Below are 23110 nucleotides of genomic sequence, written 5' to 3'. Positions count from 1 at the left end.
GGAGGTTTTGAGTTTAACACGCAGCTGCGCACGAAGTTGAATGTGATTGCTGTGTAACGACGCACACAGGATCAGCTGATTCCTAGCTAAACTCCGGTTAAACTGCTTGGAAACCGGAAGTAGTCTTATTTCTAGTTATACCTCAACAGATGCAGTCTGGTGGATGCATTTTGTGCCATAATTACCAACAAAAGCTTAATAGGAATGTAAAGTGAACTTTAGTATAATAAAACGCAAATAATGTTGAAATATATTATTAAATAGTGTAGGCTACTTTTTGTGGAAATCTAAACGTGATTAATTAATCATTTGAAGACAAATTAATATGTGAGTAATAGGGTGATTTCACGCAAATTCTCGGGAAAGGAGGGGGTGAACATGTCGCGGACAGAGAACTCGAGAAGCAAAAGTTATATTTGCTGCACTGCATTCGAGGTGTTGTGGACACGGTGGAAGATCCTATAGAAAAGACACCTCCACCACGCTCCGAAGAAAGTCTGTTAAGGATAATGTCACAAAAACATTTAACAGTAGATTTCCCAGCAGAAGACCGAGCAGCCCGGCACATTTAAAAAATCTATGGAAGCGCTTGAATTGCTTGATTGCTGAGCAGACGCATGACCCTGGGCCCCGTGAGCCGTGAAATATCACTGCTTATTCCAAATCTACTAAGTGCAATAGAGGGTGTACACGACAGTGATAGTGTTAGATTGCTAGATTTTTTTCCCCATACAAATAATCTGTTCTTTGTCGAGTTTTAGATGGGCACTTGCCTATTTAAGCAACTCCTATATTGTAGCCTTTATTGTACTGAAGGCCTATCTGGTGTAATAAGTGTAAATGTATCATACATTATTATTAATAGCCTACTACTAATAATAATTCATAAAACTAATTCTGTTAGTGTGTCGGCTATAATGGAGCCTTGTTTCATCCTGCAAACTGGTTTAGTCTCCTCTAAAACCACGTCAGTTTCAAGATTAGACTAACACCTTAGAAATACGCCCTCTAGTGTCTGATGTGAACTTCTCTGAAGACACAGCATTTGAGATCAAGCTAAAACGCAGCTGCAGGTTAAACCACAGGTACAAATGACACAGCAATGGAGCTTCTTGCGTCACCGACGAGTTTAAAACCGTGTTAAACTCCAAAAAGTGGCTAAGCTAGCGACAGAGCAACTGCCCCACTAATACTAAGGCTAACTTGCTGTGTTAGCCTCCAAATATATTATTGTTGTTATTATTATTATTATTGTCATTTTTATGTTCGTCTACTATTGTTATTTTCATCTATTATTGTATTAAATGTCCCAGATGTAAAGCACTTTGAGCTGCATTATATGCATTATTATTATTATTATTATTATTATTATTATTATTATTATTATTATTATTATTATTATTATTATTATTATTATTATTATTATTATTATTATTAACAACACATAAATCATAAGTTAATAGGGCACATTCCCATATTGGTAACGCTATATTAGAGCTTATTAAGAATTAGTATTACCATGGAATATATATTCAGTAGAACATTCCCTATTTAATTATGACTTCCTCCCCCCACAGATCTTCTATTTACCACTCTGCTGACCTGCACCCTTTGGGTCTCATCTGCTGGGTACGGGCAGCAGCAGACTATGAGTGAGGATGTCTACAAGGTCATTGTTAGTAAGCTAAGGGGAGAGTTCAATGTACCTGTAGCTGAACGGACAAGAGCTCAAAAAAATGCTTTAGTGAGGCTGTGGAGGAATAGAGATATATATTCGATCAGCAATGATGGTTACACATTATTGTGTGCCGGCAAACCAGTCACTAGAACATCTGAAGTTGGCAAAAGGGTTAAAAATGGTATGGATGACACAAAGGGATCTGGTGCCAGGAAGTTAAATAAACGAATGAATGAGCAATATTCAGGCATCAGTGAACGAAAGATTCAAAAGGTCCTGGAACGATCCAAAATCTACCAACTTCATAAGGCTAGGTTTGCAAACAAACCCATTCCTAGACCCATCAGGGCCAAAGAGGTACAGGATCGCCATCAGGTTGACCTCCTGGATATGGGGAAAATGAAAATTAGTCATGGTCGTTCTACATATCGATACATTCTGACAGTAATTGATGTGTTTAGCCGCTATGTATGGCTGAGACCACTAAAGGGCAAAGAGAGTGCAGAGATTGCAAAACATCTTCATGATATTTACTTGGAACATGGCCCTCCCAAAGTTTTGCAACACGACCGAGGGGCAGAATTTAAAGGAGCAGTTCGAAGGCTGATGGAATCCATGCAAGTCAGAATAATAGAGAGTTCACCATACCATCCCCAAAGCCAAGGCAAGGTAGAGAGGTCACACAGAATACTAAGAAAAAAGATTATGTATGATCTGGTGGATTTTCAGAAAGGTGGGGTTAACTGGGTTAAGCATCTACCAGAATATTCAAGAGTGATGAATGAGGACCCTAAGGAAGTGTTAGGTTGGATGTCTCCATTTGATGTTTATTATGGGAGAAAAAGCAATAGAGTAGTGCATCCCTTAGCAGGGTCTCCATCCACTGTCAGAAAGGAATCTACAAACAATCCACAACCAAATGTACCCTCCCTGAAACAGCGAGGCAACTTTGAGGCTAAGCGGAGGAGACTGAGAAAAAAGGCAAAGAAAGCCACTGAGCACTGTCATAATCGGATGATCAGAAATGCATCTAAACAAAATCCACCATCTATTTATTATGTTGGTGATGCTGTTTTGGTCAGGGTGAAAGATGGTGCCCATCGAGTTTCAAAGAGGTTTCGGGTATTGAGTGGCACAGTTGTGAAACGAAATTTAAAGTTTCCAAAATACAAAGTTCAGTTTCAGATCCCTGGTGACCCCAAAATGCAAGTGAAATGGTTCTTTGTGTCTGATGTGACAAGTACAACACGATTACAAGAAAGAAAACGCTCTAAATCTTTAAAGTCCGCAAAACCTTTACATCCATGTTTGATACCGTACACACATGGAGACAGACTGGAGGAATTCGTGTCAATGCAATTGAGGATACGGTTTGACCCAGCACCAGACGGAAATTGCCAGTTCTCAGCCATATCTGATCAGCTAGCCACACACGGAATATTCAGATCAGCAGAAAATTTAAGAGATGAAATTGTTCAAGATCTCAGATCTAATCCGATTTCTGCAAACGGAACACCTTTGTTAGATTTTGTTGATGGGAATGACTTGGATGGCTACTTGGATAGTATGTCACAATGTGGGACCTATGGCGACCACATAACTCTACAAAGGGCTGCTGAGATTTTCAATGTTCAGTTTCTCATTGTTTCCTCACTAGGTGTTGATGCATCTTCCATAATATCTCAGTCTAATAGATATTGTGACAGTTGTCCTTTGTTAGTCCTTGGACACATTGCTGAGGGACATGGAGAACATTACTTAAGTCTGGAAGGATCAGTCTCTTCATTTATTGAAAACATCTTAGAAGCAGAGAGAGAAAGGATAATTCAACATAAAAATGAATCAGACCAAGAGAGTGAAAATGAAGAACTCACATCAAACGACAACACAGACAATGAAACTCTTACTGATGGACCACATGATGATGCCACACTGAATGAACCTCACAATGATTCCCAACTAGATGAACCCCAAAATGATGTCCATCTTCTAGATGATCAGTCCAACGATGATGCTCAACGAGACCAAGATGATGTCCAGTTGTGTGATAATGATGCGGAAAACAGAATGCATGGCACACCCATCTTGCCTACAGAATTGCTGTCATTTATCATCCAGTTGACCCTTAATGCAGACTCCTCAATGCTCTGGGCATTCAATAGAGTTTCTAAACTTTTTCGAGATCTTGCAAATCCGTTCCATCCGCAAATCTACATCAGAGAAACTGTAGCTGACACCCTAAAGTTGGATTATGATCATGACAATTCCATAAGCATAATGAGGCTCTATAAATCCACTGGACGCAGTAGTGGTCTTGCTATTAGACTGAGGGAGCTATTCAGCCAAAATAGCAGGTGGATGAGGGCCTGGCTTCTGATTAAGCACATTGGCCATGGTCATTTTAATATCAAGGACATTTTTTGGAAACCTTAGGGCTACATTTTGTTTTGCATTGTAGGTAGATTTTCTTGAGTCTCCCTAGTTCAAATGCAGATTTTTAGATGGGTTAGTTGTGTGGTTATATGTGTGCCATGGACTGTAATATGTCTAGAACATTGTTAAATTTTACGTTTCCACTTTATTATCCACTACAATTCCATTGTGTGTGTGTTAGGCTGTATGCTGTGGCTGGATTGTTTTTCATTTAGTTGATTGAGATTTTCGGCCTATTATCAAAGATTGCCATAATATTTGCTGTTCATTACACATTGTTCATCCATGATGTCTGTACCTCTACAGGATGGTATCTGTTCTTTGTCTAAACAAGGCATTATTGGGCATTTAGAGAATAAATAATTTGAAATAATTAACTGTTCGACGTCATTTGTTCTGCAACTATTTTTTGTCTCTTACTCTGGGTTTGCCTAATATAGGCTATCCTACATTTTTGTGTCAGAATAATACTTAGTATAATTTTGTGACACTGCCAGTGCTACATTAATGCAGGTACTATTACTGTGTTATTGGAAATATGCATCATGAAGGAATGTTAAGGTTACATGGAACATGACATTTATTGAATAGGCTAGACTACATGGTGCTTTTGTGCAAAGCCCATGTTTAATTATTTGGTGCTGTATGTCTTTTCTTTACTGCTGCTTGACCATAGACAGAGATTTAGTTTTTCTAAATTGGTTAACTATCAGAAGCACTTACCTCCAAACTTGGTCTCATGACTAATCTAACTGCAAATATGAATCGAAAATAACCCCTTGTGCGTTTAAATGAGCACAACCAAAGTTAAAAGGTGGATTGTTACAATGTAAGCTGAGCAATAGTTGTCATACTGTCCTCTTAATTATTATTTTTGAGTAAAATACACATTATCATGCTGTTTTTAGTCAATGAAAATGTCAATTTCGGTTGGTTATTACATAATACACCAATTGTTACATTTTGCTATAAAAAAAATCGCAACACCCGCATTATGTAGTAACAACCGCATTATGTAATAACTTATTACATAATGCGGCATAATTTATTACATATTGCGTTTAAGAATTGTATTACATAATGCGGCAGATTATTACAAAATGTGGCAGTTATTACATAATGGCGTGCACATTTATTACATTATTACATAATGCGGTGTTATAACATAATGCGGTGTTACATGCCTCATCCCCCTCTAATTCAGCCCTGTTCCTGAAGTGCTGATTTGGTGACTGTAGCTTTAAATGAACTAGCTGCCCCTTTGGAGCTGCTGCTGGCCACGCCCCTTTGGAGCGTCACGATCTCTCCTCTGAAAATAGTTTTCTACCGGTAGAAACTCAGCTAAACGCTGCTGTGGTGTTTACCACTAGAACAGTGACATTATATGTATATGGAAACTTGCCTATTATATATAACAACTTTACACTGAGTCCCTCCTGCAGACATCCTGCTGAACACACAGATACACAGCTGGACGGGATTCAGCTTGCAATTGTATATGGGACGATAGGTTGGGACGTGTCACGTGGGTGGAACGTTGCCGGGAGTTTAATGTAAAGCCAGCCCACATTTCGGTCATTATGTCATAAGGACAGCCAATCTGGATCAGCTCGTTTGTACCCCCATTTTTAGAGATGTGGGTAAGGAGGAAAAGAGAGAGGGTTGTATTTTCTGACACTTTGTGAGTCTCCTTACACACCGGGGACACATATTAATGTATAAAAGACATCAAAAAGTGCATTTTGCATATAGGGGACCTCTAAGGCACATCTTGTCGCTGAGCATTAGGGAATATGTGGCACATACAGCCTATCTTTGTCATGATAGATCTGCAGGGAAGCATCCGTAGTTGTGAGTGTGTACCTGAGTTGTGGGGCACTGCAGGTTGATGAGTATGGATGGGTTGGCACATTTCAAGATGTTGAAGTAGAAAAGGATAGGTTTCTTCCTGCAATAAAGTGTTCATGCTAATTCACACACATACATACATACATACATATACATTGTCAGAGTGTCCTCTACAATCTCAAAATCAAAATCATGGAAGGTTTGTTACATAGTTTCATCTTTCAGAAGGTTCGGATTGCGTTCACACGGGCAAACCTCAAACGGACCATAAACTATGAACAAAAGTCATGTGCACGGAAATGCTGTTCAACCATTGGTCAGACATTAAGCGGGTAAATCCCGTCAATTTCTACCATAACCTCCACCATGGAGCATCGGCAGGTTATTCATGCTGCTGTTAATCTGGACATCAACACACTCTAGCGGACGGTGCATATGATTATATAATCAGACAACGTACTTATTATTTTATGTTTTGATTACATGCACACAAGATGACTTAGTTATAAGGTTTGGTAGTTTGCTGGTTATGTAGCAAGTTAGTAAATACATCTGACTGTTTTGTGAGTAAGTTGAGTAGGTAGATAGTTAGTTAAGCAGTAGGGATGAAACACACTTACTCATTGGGAGTCCCCTTCTGACCACAGAACTGGCCATAGCTGTTGGTTGGGTGGAGCACCTTCCTGGGATCCCCATGTAACCAGGCTGACAGAGAGACAGACAGAAAAACAGTAAGACAGCTTAACAAATGAACAGGAAGCAGACGCTGCACCCTACAGGCTGTTCCACACATGTTTAGACCTAGTTGACTTGCATCTTGACGAATAAAATGAAATGAAGTCCCTCTCATTTCTTTCTGTTACACTAAGAATGATGTGCTTTTTAAGCTTGCAGGATTCTTACTGCTCTACATTTGAGTCCTTGTGGTTTATTGCATTCATCATCACTAGGTGCTAAAATATTGCAATTGACATGGCACACAATTAGAAACATACATCTCATTACTGTGATGTACTGAACTCAGTTATGTGTTCTGCATGGTTTTTGAAGAAGTCATTAATATAGCCGTTACATTTCAGTAGGTTCATTAAATATTGTGTTGTCTGAAAGAATTACATCCAATAACTTAAAAGAGATCTGCCAGGGACGGAGTGGGAGAAGTTAAGATTTGATTTAAGGGTTGATTATATTTCACATCATTAATCCAAATCTGCAAAGTAACTAAAGGGATTAAATAAATGTAGTGGAGTAAAATTCTTAAGGATACCCATCCCTACACATACGTCATCGATAGGCAGGCCTTTGTGTGGAATAGGAATAGAATAGTGATGTGATTATTTCAAGCTGCAGTACAAATAGTAGTTAATGTTGATTAATATAATTCATTTAAAAAAGGAGGCCTACTAGTTTCAATCATGCCTAATTATTAGGATCATTGGCCAATACATGTGTTCATATTCAATCCATAATAACATATACAATTATAGTTGGATCTTGTGTCTTATTATTAGTAGAAGAAATGCAATTTTTGTACAACTATATATAATTAATCCTACCGATGTAGTTTGGAACCGGGTTATAGGGGGGCTCGGAAAAATTCCAATTACCCAAGGGGGGCCTGACTGAAAATGTTTGGGAACCACTGGATGAGCAAGTGGAGGTATATTGCAGGCGGTAAGTCATAACATATTGCAAAAAGACACAAAATGTTAGTTGAAATTGCAGAGTGGAGCTGATAGTATAACCAGCATATGTGTACCAGATTCAGCATAGTAATATTACATGTATCAAACACACACACACGACCTTGGCCGTGATATCCCAACCGCTGATGTGACGTTTTCTTAATAGTGATCCTTTTCGCTATGAACACATCCTAACGCTAACCTGCGGCACTAAATCCTAGAATAGTAAAGAAAAGGCAGACATGTGAAAAAAGAGATGGGAGGTAAGAACAAGGTAGAGAGAAAGAGAGAGGGGGGGTGATGTCATCATGAAGTGATGTCATCTGGTTTTGGTAGTAGCAGAGCACGAGCGGAGTGATTCTTTGTGTAAGTGTTTATGAATATGTATGAATGTGTGTGTAGAAAGTACAGATAGTGTGTGTCCAATAGTGAGTACATGTCATGGGGTGATGTCACCAGCTACAAATAACACACACACACACACACACACACACACACACACACACACACACACACACACACACACACACACACACACACACACACACACACACACACACACACACACACACAGGACATTATAATGTTACATGGATGCTGGTTAAAGGCAGGGCAAGAATATAAATGCCGCACCATGCTGCATTCACATTTGAGTGAAAGAGAGATCCATCAGCAAAATTCCAGGTGTTATAGCGGATATAATAATAATGCATTATATTTTAACTGTTACAATTTTTTTAATTGTAAAAATCTGAATCTGCAACACAACCATTTCTTTGATGATGCAGTTTATTTATAAAGCGATTTTTAAGGCAAAAAAGACACCCTATCTAAACAGGGTAAAATACCTAAAACATCACTTACACAAGATACTTCAAATACAAAAAACATATTTATTTCAGATTAAAAGCAGTTCTGGAGAGGTGAGTGTTGATTTGTGATTTGAACATGGAGAGATTGGTGCAGTCACGGATGTGTATTGGGAGTTTTTTAGAGGGAGGGGCAAGCAATGGAAAAAGCTTCCCCCCCGGTGTACTATGTTACCTCTGAAGTAGCACTACACAGAGTGGTTTTGCTTTGGGAGCATTTTTATACGTTTTTGTGGGTTGTATTGAGTTAACAAAATACATCTAAAGCTGCTTCGGGAGTGCCAGGCATTAGCCAACCTTTTCCAATGGTTTGCCCCCCAGGTGTTTTTTTACGAACTGAGAGGTTGTGTTTCGGACCGTGATTAACCACAAATGGTGTGTATGACGAGGCTCTGTGACAGTGAGAGGTTGTTAGAATAGGCATTTCTACAGAAAGTGACACCACAGGCTAGGCATGCAGCCCGTTCAGAAGCGGCACGCCTTTTAGGGGCTCTGCAGCAGTGGTACATAAAAGATAGAAAGAAATTAAAGCAGCCTGAGGATGTGAAAAGCCCTCAGTGATCTAACCACACGGTGATATCATACTAGTAAATGGGATTTAAGGACTGCCTCCAGATGATCTCATCCTCATGCTCATCCTCAGCTGAGGCACAAGCTCTGCCTGCTGAAGGAGACTGCAGCTCCAGGAGTTAAAGAGGACGTATCCTGCTCCTTCATCTTCAGGTTCATATTTGTATTTTTATATCTCCTGGGACATGTCTCCATGCTTTAATGTTCAGAAAGCTCTTTATTTGTCTCATCCTGCCTGTGCTGCAGCACCTCTTTTCACCCTCTGTCTGAAACCAGAGCCCAGTCTGCTCTGATTGGTTAGCTGGCCGGCTCTGTTGTGTTTGGTCAACCTGCTTAGAGATGTCCCGCCCCTTAGCCTATCACGTACAATGTGTTGTACAAGTGTTACATGACATAGTGATGTCATGTCACGGAAGTAGACAAAGGAGTCCAATAGAGAAGTTTCAGGCAGGGGGGTGAGAAACTCCCTTTGGAGGGAACACAGGGATTTCATCATTTGCAGACCATTTACATGCACTTAAACCTAAAGAGCACACTACAGGAGGGCAGAAAAGGGCCTCTTTCAGACCTCCTTTATCTCAACCAATGATGACAGACACCACATCTGATATTTCTGTGGGTGCCAGAGACTTTATTCAAAACACTTTACTTTTGTCTTGAAGGCTTTGAGTTGTGGGAATATTGATTTCATCTCAATTTAAGTCACAAAAGCCACTGTTAACCTTTATTTATTCAGTCTATGCTGTTAACAAGTCGTTGTGTGACCCACAATGCTCATCCAACGGTCGGGCAGCAGAAGTGAAAGGTACTTTTGTCATAGCATGGCATTATTTTGCATGGATGAGAAATCTACAAAGTGCTGAAGAAAAACTAAACATTTCAACACCTCGTCATCTATGAGATCATGTGATGTTGAAAACTGGAGGTGAGATTTATTAGACAATAGATTAGTGCTGGTTTAGAAACGTCACATGTAATCAAAACAAACACATACACACAAAGTCTGATTTTGTAAGATGAAACAGCAAAGATTGTATCCACGAGAGAAAGCCTGATCAAAGAGGCTTTTTCCTACACGCAGGGCAGAGTGTGTGTGTGTGTGTGTGTGTGTGTGTGTGTGTGTGTGTGTGTGTGTGTGTGTGTGTGTGTGTGTGTGTGTGTGTGTGTGTGTGTGTGTGTGTGTGTATGTGTGTGTGTTTGTGTGTGTGTGTGTGTGTGTGTGTGTGTGTGTGTGTGTGTGTGTGTGTGTGTGTGTGTGTGTGTGTGTGTGTGTGTGTGTGTGTGTGTGTGTGTGTGTGCTGACTCACCCACTATTCCCAGGGCCACATATGAGAGGATGGCAATGATGAAGATCAAACAACACAGGATATCAGTGCAGCTTCTGAAAAGACAGACAACAAACAATACAACATGTATCATACTCATAAAAGACTCATATTTATTATTCAGTAATATTCTGATACAGACTTCTTTTATGTTACCATACAACTTATATTGTAGTTTTTAGGGACGTGATGGTGAAGATAACATTTAAATAATACAGTATGCTGCTGTACTGTAATAAAGCATTTTAATTCTATTTTTATTATTCATCTGGCCCCGATAAAGGCTAGACAAACACAGAAAGAGAAAGTGTTTCAATGAAGAAGAGGGAGAGAGAAAGTATTCCTCTTTATGGAAAGAAGGAATGTAAGATGGAATATGAGGGAATAATTGTACAGCAGAAGCAGAAGAAATGGAGTTACCATGTAACCAGGAGCAACAGTGATGTCATGGTGCACTGAAACACCTTGGAGAGGATGTTTTTAAATCAACAAATCCAAAATGTACAGCTGCTCATAAGTTATTTTTTCTGTAAATGCTATATTCTGAAACATCCTCTGAAAAGAAAAAAAATACCACCTCAGGATTATCAGTTTCTCTTGTTTTATTATTTATAAATGTGTCTTTGAGTGAAATTATTATTCTTTTTTTATACTGTATTCTATAAAACTACTGACAATATTTTTCTGTGTTGGAATTCAACAGACACTGGAAAGGCTGCCATACATGTAGAGATGAAGAGTTGTCTCTTAATTATATCTCTTAAAGTAGGTATTGTTTTATAATATTAGGTCAGCGACAGACCGGGGAAAGCAAGTCCCAGAGCTGTACTAATTCCTTCTCTTCCACAACTCTAATTTTTGAATATCACACAACATATTTAGAAGTTGTAGGTCTTTCTAAGGATCTGCTGGGACCCTGTATTTGAAGGGGTTAAATGACTCTGAAAAAGGGAAACACAAAAGGGCTGGAAGAGGAGCTTCATCATGGATTATCCTGGGAACAGTAGTGAAAACATAAATAATGCACTGTTTAGTGAATACGTTTCTTAATTACACACGCTGAGGTATCTCTGTTGCTTTGAAAGCAACGAAAGATGTCTGATTCACCTTCTGCGGACTGGACCTCGGAAGGAAGGATCAAACTTGTGTGGTTCTCCTGGAAGAAAGAAACACAAATGAATAGAAATATTTTATGGATTTTGTCCTAAAGCTGTCAATTCAGCCGCTGGGTAGTGGAGAGGGGGGCTGGTTAACAGTGGGCAGAGGTGTTGAGCAGACTGGTCCCGGTGTTATGTTGTGGAAGTGTTGTTGCTCTGTTGTTGCAGGAGAAGAGCTCCTGTAGTACAACCTGTGTGCTTCTCTTCTCTACTGTGATTGGTCAACCCCTTAGAGGAGTCCTGTGTGGTGGAAAAGATGCTAACCAAACAAAGTCAATCTACTCAATAGGTTGTCTTTGAGTGTGTATTACCAAAAAACAAACAAAACAAGCTTTCTGCAGAAAGGATTCAAATTCACTTGCATATGCACTTGGCAAGAGTCTGGAGTTCTGAGTAACGGCTCGTCCACACGGTTTCGTGTAAAGGGTTGGGGTAAAGGAATTGGGTACTTGTGGGTTATCTGTTTTTTGCCGCTCTAAGAACTGCAAGCAGCAAATTGGACTCCGCACTGCAAACTGGCTATCAAACTCACGCCTTGACTTGATCACTGTGCTTCGCTTCATCTATACGCATGGTGCTGGGAAACATCCTCTGTCACATGGTGCGAGTGCGACCTGGGAGAGACTGTGTGATCGGCTGGAAAAATTACATGAGAGAGGTATGCGTCCACACCAAGATCGGCGGCGAAGGTATAGTGGTTGAGATGGATGAGAACCTGGATTAATGTTTGTCATTTTGAGAAATTAAGGGAAGGTAGTGACAGGCCATGATTGGGGCGCAAGCTACAATCTTGCCTAGGGCGGCACATTGGTCAGGGCCGGGCCTGCTCCCCGGCATACAGTCTGGAACAGCGTCATTGCTTTTGGATTACTGTAATGGGTGGAAACTTGTCTGAAGTTTAAAATCATTGGAGGTCCCTTAACCAATCACTAACGTTTGGTAATGACGTATGTTATGGGCCGAAGGGCAGGCTCTGACATGAGGCTTCCTACTTCTGCTTTCACAGTAGTAAACAAATCGCTACCTAAGAGCGTGGCTGTCAAAATGGCTGTCAACGACATGTGTCGATGTTGTCAATGTAACCTAAGGATTCAGGGGACAATTCGTAAGTAGAAACAATTATTTGAAAAAAAGGAAGAATTCCTTCAAGAGTTGAAACAACCGAGCGGATAGGTAGTAGCGTCGCCGTTGTTGAACTACAGACTAGACTACAATTCAAACTCGGCACCAACTTCGACGTAATCGCTCTCAACCCCTCCCCCTGTTCGCTGATTGGACCAATAGAATTCTGAGTTCCAGTAATCATACCTACGAGTTCTTACCCAGTCTCACTTACAGGAGCATAATGAAATTGGGGCGGAAGTTCGTAGGCTGGTATAGCCAGCGTCAGAGCCTTAAAAGGTAAAACTCGCATTTGTAAGAATAATAGAGTTTAAACAATTGTTATTCAGTTTCTACACCGAGACGAGGTTCAGATAGAGTTCAAGTGGTCGTAATTCCACTACGACCACTTTAGATTAAAACAAGGTCCAAAAGATGAACACTTCTTCAGTAGAAACATAGTATAAGAAGTATAACTCTTCAATATAAGCGTCTTTGACCACTGGGTAAAGTGGCCTTGTACTGACTTAATAGTCACGTTGTCGTTTATGACCGCGATGCCATCTTGTATACGGGCGTCATGTTCTCGAGATAATTTATATATTTTATATACAAGATCAATCCCACAGTATTTGTTCATTTATATGTTGATTGACTCCTGCCTAAACTTGAAAATGGCCTGGTTCACACGGGACAACTCAATCTTGGCTCTCTTTTTATTTGCGTTCATGTAGAGTTCTTTTTGATTTCATTTAGCTTTCAGGTAGCATCATTTAAGTTAGGTTGAAAAACTTTTAAAGAAAAAGAAAAAGTTCCAAACTTTCATTAACTTAAAACAATTAGGCTGTAGCTCCTTTCACCACGCAGACACAGGTCGGTTCTTACAATGGGCGTTTATTCTTGGCCTTAATCATGACAAACATTGGTTCCGAGGCACCAAAGCACAGAAACTCAGTCACGATGCACTGGTAAACACAACACAAACTGCCTTCTAAACCATACTACACTTCAACTACTTTGATATAACATGAAACAAAGTACTTATTTATTTAACTTATTATGAAAGGGATTATATCTTAAATTAGGCACTTTTGATGTCATTTACATAGGCAAATAAAACATTTAAATTAAAAACATATCATACTTAAACAAGCGCCTCCATTTCCGCTCTCTGGATTTAAAATGAATTAAGTGACAATTAAATGTAAAAAGTAAATTCATCTCAACAAAGTAGATTCAATTAAATTCCAGTTTATTATATAGCCCCGGAAAAAATTAAGAGACCACTTCAGCTTTATCATTTTCTCTTGTTTTATTATTTATGGGTATGTCTTTGAACTAAATTATTATTTTTATTAATTTTTTGTATTCTATAAACTACTGACAATTATTCTCTGTGTAGAAATTCAACAGCACTGGAATGACTGCCAAACATTTAGAGATAAAGATTTAAGAAACATTTGGAGTGGTCTCTTAATTTTTTCGGGAGTTGTAGAAAAAAAAAAAAAATTATTATTATTAATATAAGGTTATACTTGGCTATACTTAAAATGTCCAAAAGTCCCGCCTCTTATCCTATCAAGTACACTGTGTTGGAGCACTATGGTACGTAGTGATGTCACTAATGTTGTTTTGTAGGCGCATGCTTGACCAGCAGATGCCTATTACTGGAAAAGTGTTGAACCGTTGAAACTAGAGAAACAGTACCCATAACTGAAAAAGAAGCAAAACTTTGTCAAAGGTTCCACACTGCAGCTGTTTGTGATGCAGCATGATAGGTGACACGAGCAGATTTTTAGGTTGTGAAAACACCCTGCATAATGTGATTGGGGAGGGGGTCTCTGTGACGTTCTTTGCTTTGAGACTTTATTTTTTGCGGCTGAACATGTAAATGGGACATTAATTTATTCTCTCTTTGGCTCCTCCTGAAAATGTTTCTTTCCCTTCCTCCTTCACAGAGACGTTGAGTGTTCTTCAAAGATGAAGATATGGAAATAGGACGGTGCTTGTCAAGATTTAAACATCAGCTGAATCATACCTCACAGTCACCCCTCTCACGCACAACACTGGCACACACACATAATGAAAAAGAGTACACACACACACACACACACACACACACACACACACACACACACACACACACACACACACACACACACACACACACACACACACACACACACCTACACCTTTCAAATGAACATCTAAGGGGAAACAGGTCATATTTAGACCCTCTTTTATCCTCCTGCTTCCTGTCTGCCATCAAAGTCATGTTTGTTATTGTGTTGTCCTCAGCAGACCCACTTCCTGTCTGGCAGACACTGAAACTTTAATATCAAACTTTCCTTTCGTGTAGAAACATCATATTGTCTTTTCTTCTTATTTCATTCCTCCAACTATGTTCACGCTTATATAATGAGTTCTTCTTTTCAAGAATAGCCTACCACTTTGCAGTATTCGGGGGGGTAACCCAGTCTGTAGGGACTTCACTTGGAAACTGAAGGGTTGCCAGTTCAAGTCCCGATCAGACCACAACATGTGAGTGTATACTGATCGCTGGAGGGGTGACAGTTTTTCCTGAAACCTCTCCATAACAAAAACAGTGCTGTGTTTGTAGATGTGTGCATTCAGGTCTGATGTGTGTGAAGAAGTTTCTTTCCGTTTTTATATTTATTGGCCAAGCAGTTCTATGAGAGTTGAGCGCCTCAATGTAACTATAATAAGTGGAATAACGCCATAGTGGCTTCTAGTGGATAATGCATTTAAAGAGCTGATTTTGTCAAATAATCCAACGTGACACGTCCCAACCTATTGTCCCCCTTATACAGTCTTGAGGTGAATCCCCTCCGCAGCAGGTTGTCTGCAGGAGGGACTTAGAGATGTTCTATATATAATACATATAATGTCTCTGTTCTAGTGGTAAACACTGAGAAGTGTTTCAGAAATAATGCTGGATGTGGTTTGGAACATCATATGAGGTTTAATCACGGCAGCGTTTAGCTGAGTTTCTCCGTTAGAAACTTCTCTCTTCAAGTGCATTATTCTGGCAAAGGGAGACTGCTATCGGACATTATGGATAAAACTGAATAAACTGTTCTATTTTTAAACACATCTCAAGATCAACTGTACGGTTGACCAGTCAATCCCCTGAACTAGAAGCTAGGTGAGAGAAACTACACTGCGGAAATGGTTGCAATACCGAAAAAGGTTATGATAGTAGCCTACAGACATGCTAATCTTTAACAGGGAAATAACCAAACTGCTCTTGTTTTGGCAACAGAGACACATGGAGTGCTAAAGTCCAGTGAGCAGTTTGTTAGCTTCAGGTTAGATCTCTTGACTTCATGTTTTGATTACTAATATCGTTAATAACTCAATCCATTGTTATTAACGGTAGCGTGAATATTCCGTGGCACATAAAAATGAATTGTCAACACAGAAGGCAGAGATAGGAGGTGTTGTGTAAGGCTGCAACTAACGATTATTTTGATAATTGATTAATTTGTCGATTATTTCTATGATTAATCGATTCATCGGACAAAAAACGCGTCAACATTTTTTTTCTCCAATATTTTACTCAGAAAACTGTATTTCCAAATTGACAAAATCAACACACAAGACAACCCAAATGTAGGCGATGTTCAGATTTGCTAAAAACTATTCAATGTGTCCTAGTTCACTCCTTACCTTTAGGAAACTCAAACTTCAAACTGGCTTTAATGTGTGATTGTTGTTACACTGCTCAATTTTAATGTGACTTTTACTTTATTTATTTTCTGTCTTTTATTTTGATGTACCTTTTGTAAAGCGACTTTGAGCACCTGTAACAGCGCTTATAAAATAAATGTATTATTATTATGATTATTATTATTATCTAATACAGCACACAGTGTCTCAACCCAACAACCGACTTTCTGCAAAAACACTTTGAAATAGCTGAAATAAATTGGCATGGTTAAAATAAATCAAGTTAGTCGTTAGTTTGTTTAGTATTTGGCCGTGTCATAATCCGGATAATGTGCAGCGAGCCGGTCATTGTTGAAAAAAAACACAACAGTATCATTAGAGAGACCGACGCGAAGCGGAGGGTTTTTGATCGGGTGTTTTTTTACTCACTATACAACCAGCTAGCTCTGATGCAATAAGACGCCGAGTCGTATTGAGCCTTTTTCTTGCTGTTTACTGTGGCTTCCAACATCATCTTACATGACAGAGTGAAAAGTGTAACAAAAGAATAAAGTTTGACTGTTTTAGCATAAATCTTGTTATGAAATATACCTGTAAATATATGTAAGTACAACGTTGTACCTATGTGTAGTCTTTCCTTTTTAAACAGTATTTTAACATTAACTTATTAACCTAACAATGAATTTGTACTTACGACATTGCCTCTAGTGCTAACAGCAGATGGATTTCACGTGCATACATTCAGATTGTTTACTTTCCACTCTACAGGAAATGGCCGTTCTAATCCCAAAACCCGGAACCGATCTACAGCTTGTCAAATTAAAAGTCCCTTAAACATTTTAAGCGCCGCTTCACCGCTTTGAATCAATTGTGCGCGTCCTTGCGCATCCATGTAAAGATGATTGACAGTAGGTCTGACAAATAACAATGTTCATCACCACCAACTTTCTGCCACAATATTCTGTGTGTCCGTGTTAGTGCTTTGCTGTGCTAATGTTTAAAGAGAGTACAACATCAACATCAGATTTTGTAAAAGGCCTTGCTTTCAGCAAACTTCAACGACGTCGACAGGATTAACAGGATTGGCTCTAATGAGTAAAACTGAAAGTAATACGGAGAAAGTTGGAGGGAGTTCACAGACAAAACAGGGAGAGTTTCATTGTAAGGTAGGCTAAGTTCCATTCTTTTAACGAGAGCTTGTAAGGGTAACGGTACTGTTAGAAACAAGATACACACTTGCTTCTGTAACGTTATAGATCTGATCTACGTTTATTATTTAGTACTAGCAAGCTAGCTATGTAGCTAGCTGGCATCTGACTAATCTAACACAGAAAGAAAACGTGTTTATAGAAAACGTGCAGCTGAGGTTATTAACTAAAACTACAGCAACATGAGAGCCAAATCGTGTTTTTTGGCTGGAGCAGCGCTTTAAACTACCATAAAGTAGGCTAAATTACAACATAATGTTCCAATCAACCGATTTCTTTTCAAACGTGACTTGCTGAGTTGGGTTTTGTTTACTAGTGGCAACGGTTGCTAAGGAAAGAAAAGTGATGCAGGCAGTATCTCAGTGTTTCTGCACTTTGAAACTGTTGAGTGTTTGCAGCTAAAGGGGTTAGGATGTTTGACCTCACAGCAATAATATACCTAAATATTACTTGTCTAATTGTAAATAGTTTGTAAATATCAGAATTGAAGGGGGACATTTCTTCTACGTTTTGTAGTAGCCTATGAGATTTATTTCTGGTGTTTGACTTTTGCTTTGTGGTAGGTCAAGTTTATTCCACTCAACATAGGTATTCTCCTGTTGTTACTTATTGTTACTTGGCATCTCCCAGTCCTTTAGTTTTTTATTGAATAACCCCAGTTGGCAATGCATTTAATTAATTGTATTAAATCTGTAGTTTGTTTGGGTACTGCTGAGGCAGGAGAATGTAATAGGCTACTGTTTATGTCCCCCAAACCCCAGACAGGGACATAGCCTAAGTGAAAATTCCAGTATTTTCCACAGCCATTTGACAATTATCAGTAGGACCATGGTCATGTAATGCTTGAATGCAGTAATATGTGACACCTTCAATCTGTTGAAAGTTAATCTCATAATTTTTAAGTCTCAATTTGTTTCTCCAAAATTCACCAGCAGTCACCATTTAAGGGTTTAATTTTCAAAAATGTCCTACAGTGGGGCATGTCCCCTGTCCGCAACTTTGTGCTTCATACTTTATTTTAACCACCAGCCGCCACTGATAGATAGATGGACGGACGGACGGACGGACGGACGGACAGACAGACAGACAGATAGATAGGTTCTATTCTTGGTGTTCTTCCATCATATTTCCTGGATTTTTATCCTTCAACAGAAAAAACGGGAACTCATCTGCTTCGCACCAATGAGACTTCTCCTGGATTAATAAAGGTTTAATTAATAATCAATACAAATAATCTGTGAAGAAAACCATTTTCCTCTCTCAACCCCAGTGCTCATGGCCAGATTCCATGGTGACCGAATGAAAACAACCAATTTAAGCGGAGCAGTCCTCTGCGCAGTGTCACTGCTGTTTACTCCCAGTAAACTGTGGAGCAGCGCTGGTCAAACAGGAACTGTAATTACTGCGTTCAATGTTTCGGAAAAATGAATTTAAATCACAATTTTGGGATCGGTTGGTGCTTCGTCTTTTGCTCAACTGTTCTTCAAAATTGCTGCCAGGACACAAACTGCCTCAGCTTCTTCCAGTAAGTGATGATGGGACTCTTTACTGCTATTCACCTGATCCACAACATGTTTCCCTTGTTCCATTAACATTACATGAAGTCAGATGTAAGCCTCCAACAAGCCTCACTATGTCAGGCTTCATGTAATTGGTTAAGGATGGATATTAAGATCTGACTCATCCTTCCATAGAGTGGTGCAATGATGATGCATTTAAGGCCAACCCGGAAGTTAGCATTGCTAGTGCTCCCTTGTCAAAAAGCCAAAGGTTATTTCCCTTGGATCTTTTGCAAACAAGCGATTATGCTACTTACATGTTTTGTTCAGCAGAATAATATCCATACATATTAACACCAATTTTATGATTTTGTCAGCTTAAGTGCAATCGCCAGAAGTAAATAGCTAACATTAGGCTATAAAAATTACATCTCAGTCACATGAGTTCACTTAATCACTGATAAGACATTCACCAGTGGGGTATCTACCGTACTAACATATTTTATTCTGTAGAACAAAACTTGAAAATATCTTCAGCTTGTGTTAACCACAGACCTTATGTCAGGCTTCTAACCAAAAACATGTTAAAAAACGTTCTTCAAGACAAGGAAGCCGGGAGTGCCAAATGCTAAATCGTTTCAGAGTTTTAGGACTCATTCTTGCCCCACTTTATTGTAAGTGACTGCTTATCGTCAGGGTGTAAGGGGGGGCCAAGAGGACAAATAAAGCTGGACAGTCCATTACAGTGCGGACACATGAGGACGACAAAGCTGTCCTCAGCAGACAGAAAGGGTGAAAACAGTATCACAACAAATAGTAAAAAAATATCTCCATCACTCCATGTCTTTGGTGATGCAGTTAGTGCACTACATGACATCATGCAGAAGTAAACAGACGGAGGTCAGCTAATGGCATTAGTGAGCAGTAATGCTCAGCTAATCCTTATCCTGCTGCTGACTGAAATAGCCCGTCTGCTGAGTCTGAAGCAATGACACCTCTGTTGGCAGGGTTTTATTGGCTTTGTTTAGACTTCTCATTAGCTTTCTACAAATCTTCTACAGTGCGATCAGTATGAAGGTAGCAGGGAACAGGGGATGCACGCTGAGTTTCTGAGTGAGATCCAGCATGAAGGTATCTGTGCTCTCTATAGCTTTGTACACAGATGGCTCGTGGCCACAGAGAGATGTTTTTAGGCCACCAAAGGGGCAATGAGGGGCCCTGCAGGTCGCTTTGGAAAATGGAACAGCTGATTAGTGAAGCTATGATGAGTTTCTCTATATTATAACCTCCTCAGTTTACAACAAAAATACAAAAAAGGTGGCAGCAGCCTGGAGTGGACTTTAAAACAATGACCATCACTAATTACACCATACAGCCAAATGACTGTCATTGTTCATGTTATGATATAAACTGTGTGTTCTCAAAGTATACAAAAGCACTCTGTCTTTAGAGTGGGTCACTCCTAGATACAGTATCACATATGGTGGGAGGGGTGGATTTTTTGAAGTGTGTGGACATTGTGAAAGAAAGAATAAGTCTTCAAAACACAGTATATTTTCACTCTGTTGATGTCTTTAGAATCATAATCAGGATCAGCAAATGTTTTTTTCTTTGTGTTAAAGGTGCATAAAAACACACAGTAAGAACGTTATATACTAATATAAAGGCTATTTTAAAGTTTAATGTAACAAATACTAAATCAAAACATTATTTACACAACATATGAATATGTAAGAAACTGAGTACAGTAAAATGCAATTAAATATACCGAATACTATATTCAAAGTGGAGAGCTGTGCAGATTTAAAATGTATTTACTTTAATATTTATTGAAGTGTTATTGAGCTAGAGCTAGGGCTTACACTGTGGGAGTGTATCCCTCATAGTAAAGAGAAAGTACTGCATCCACAACACATGCAGTACAACATACTCAGAATAATATAGTCCACACACTGAGTGCAGAATGACATATATATCATGTAGATATTTACGTTATTAGTACATAACGTGATGTAGGTGATTTGTGAATTGTAACAAGTGCCGGTCTTCCTATTTAACAATAACACTGTCCAGTGTTATCAGTTAACATGTCCACAATTCGCTTAATTCAACTCCTAATTATAATGCTTTGTAATGCTAAACCGTAAAGTCACAACACTGTCGTAAAAACAACTGTTTCCTAACTCTCCTTTGTTGTTATACTCTGGTCAGTACTCACCGTAGTGCCCGGGCGGTGCGGCTCCCACGGCGGGCTCGCTCTTCACGGCGGAGGAGCTGCTATGGGTGTACCGGTGCGGTGCCATGGCGCGAGGGGCTGCTGGCGGACAGCGGTAACAAAAGAAAAGGAAGAAGTGAAGAAGAGCCTGTGTGGAAGAGTTTCTGCTGCTGCTGTTCTCTCCTCTGCTGCCTCCGTCCTTAATTCCTCATACACGCTCGCGCTCTTTGTAGACACGTCACGCAAAAGTGATGGTGCACGTGCTGCTGAATGCACCTGCACACCGTGCCACGAGGGTGAGGCAGAGACTGGAGTTTTACGGTCTCCAGTGGCTGGTATAGAATACATTTACCGGGGCCAGTTATTTTATGAGAGTTGCACATTTGAGAGGAGGCATTTTGTGTTTAATATTAAACATAGTGCTCAAAAAACACATATTTACTACTACTACTACTACTACTACTACTACTACTACTACTACTACTACTACTACTACTACTAATAATAATAATAATATGTTACACTTTTTAAATTAAATGTCAATATAAAAAACAAAACACACAACCTAACTTTGGCTCATGTTACAGTATAGTATTTGCTGCAACATGATTAATAAGTGTATTATTAAAGACTACTTTCAGAGGGGGGCCTCAGGAAGTCCAAGCTCAGTGTATCTCCCATGACGGTCTCCATAAACTGTGTTTTCTTCACTACATCAGGCTACGTGATGATAGCCATCACAGCTCAGGGTTGGTTTTGAATGCCTTCTTCCCGACTTACCGGTGTGTTTATGTGCAGGTTTTGAATGCTATTTTATTTAAGTACCAAAATATAAAGCGAATGTACCCTAATTACTTTCAGGGACTATTGGATTACCTCAATACCAGATGAAATGTCAATTCATTCAACAGAAGATAAATATCAATCAAATGTGTTTTACTTAAGTGTGTTATGTAAGACAACAGAACAATGTGACCTTAGAGAAGAAATAGAGATATTTAGGATCAGAAATTATTTTATTGATCGTAAAACCTGCCTTTAAGCATATTCAGGCAGCAGCCTATACAGCAACAGAAACATGAAAATGCTCTGTTTTAGTTTAACACACACAGATAAGCTCACACACACATGAAGAATCCACCTGTTGCCTTAAAGGTCTCCTATTATGCTCTTTTATGGCATATATTATAGGTCTCAAATATATATAAAAAACATGTCTGGCGTGTTTTGCTCAAAATACCAAACAGATCGTGCGTTTTAGCATGTCCGCTATCCCTCTGTTTCAGACCCATTTTCGAAAGTGCTGATTCTGTGACTTTCCCTTTCATGCAAATGAGCTGAAGCTGGCCGCGCCCCTTTGGAGCGCATGCAGATCTCTGTCTGAAGAGAGGTTTCTCAGCGTTTACCACTAGAACAGTTACATTGTATGTATTCTATACAGTGTTGGGCAAGTTACTTCCAAAATGTAATACATTAGGCTACATATTACTTATTACTGTCTTTTTAAAGTAACAAGTTACATTACATTATTACTGTCTCTGAACTGTAATGCGTTACTTTTGCGTTACTTTCACCAAAATAACTGCTAAAGTAAGTCTTTAAATGCTAAAATGTAGTTTATTGCAGCTCATTAATTAAAGCTATCTATCTATCTGGCAGTATGCTGAACATTAGGAAAAGAGCTAGAAATGAAACTCATGCTCCGTTTAAGTGGGCTGAATAATATGTGATACCGGTAACATTACGTCTCTGTGTGTTATTAACAGAGGTGGGACCAAGTCATTGTTTTGCAAGTCAAAAGTTAGTCTCAAGTCTTTGCTTTCAAGTCCCGA

At 39.2% G+C, this 23110-nt stretch overlaps 1 protein-coding gene across 2 annotated transcripts in view; it reads right to left on the bottom strand.

The window, feature by feature from the left end:
- LOC134866544 (choline transporter-like protein 5-A) overlaps window positions 1-21452 on the bottom strand; it is a 38956-nt gene extending 17504 nt beyond the window's left edge. For both annotated transcript variants that reach the window (XR_010166056.1, XM_063886759.1), the window contains exons 1-5: window positions 21282-21452; window positions 11516-11564; window positions 10391-10464; window positions 6580-6664; window positions 5975-6059 (exon numbers count right to left, since the gene is read on the bottom strand). Coding sequence is in view for 1 of the 2 variants with exons in the window: in XM_063886759.1 (XP_063742829.1) it covers window positions 5975-6059; window positions 6580-6664; window positions 10391-10464; window positions 11516-11564; window positions 21282-21366 (378 nt within the window). In the remaining variant the exon portion in view is untranslated. The remainder of the gene's footprint in view (window positions 1-5974; window positions 6060-6579; window positions 6665-10390; window positions 10465-11515; window positions 11565-21281) is intronic.
- Between the last annotated feature and the right edge of the window lie 1658 nt (window positions 21453-23110).

Source organism: Eleginops maclovinus, chromosome 6 (genome assembly GCF_036324505.1).
Source record: "Eleginops maclovinus isolate JMC-PN-2008 ecotype Puerto Natales chromosome 6, JC_Emac_rtc_rv5, whole genome shotgun sequence".
Classification (NCBI taxonomy): domain Eukaryota; kingdom Metazoa; phylum Chordata; class Actinopteri; order Perciformes; family Eleginopidae; genus Eleginops; species Eleginops maclovinus.
This window is presented reverse-complemented; position numbering and strand designations above follow the sequence as displayed.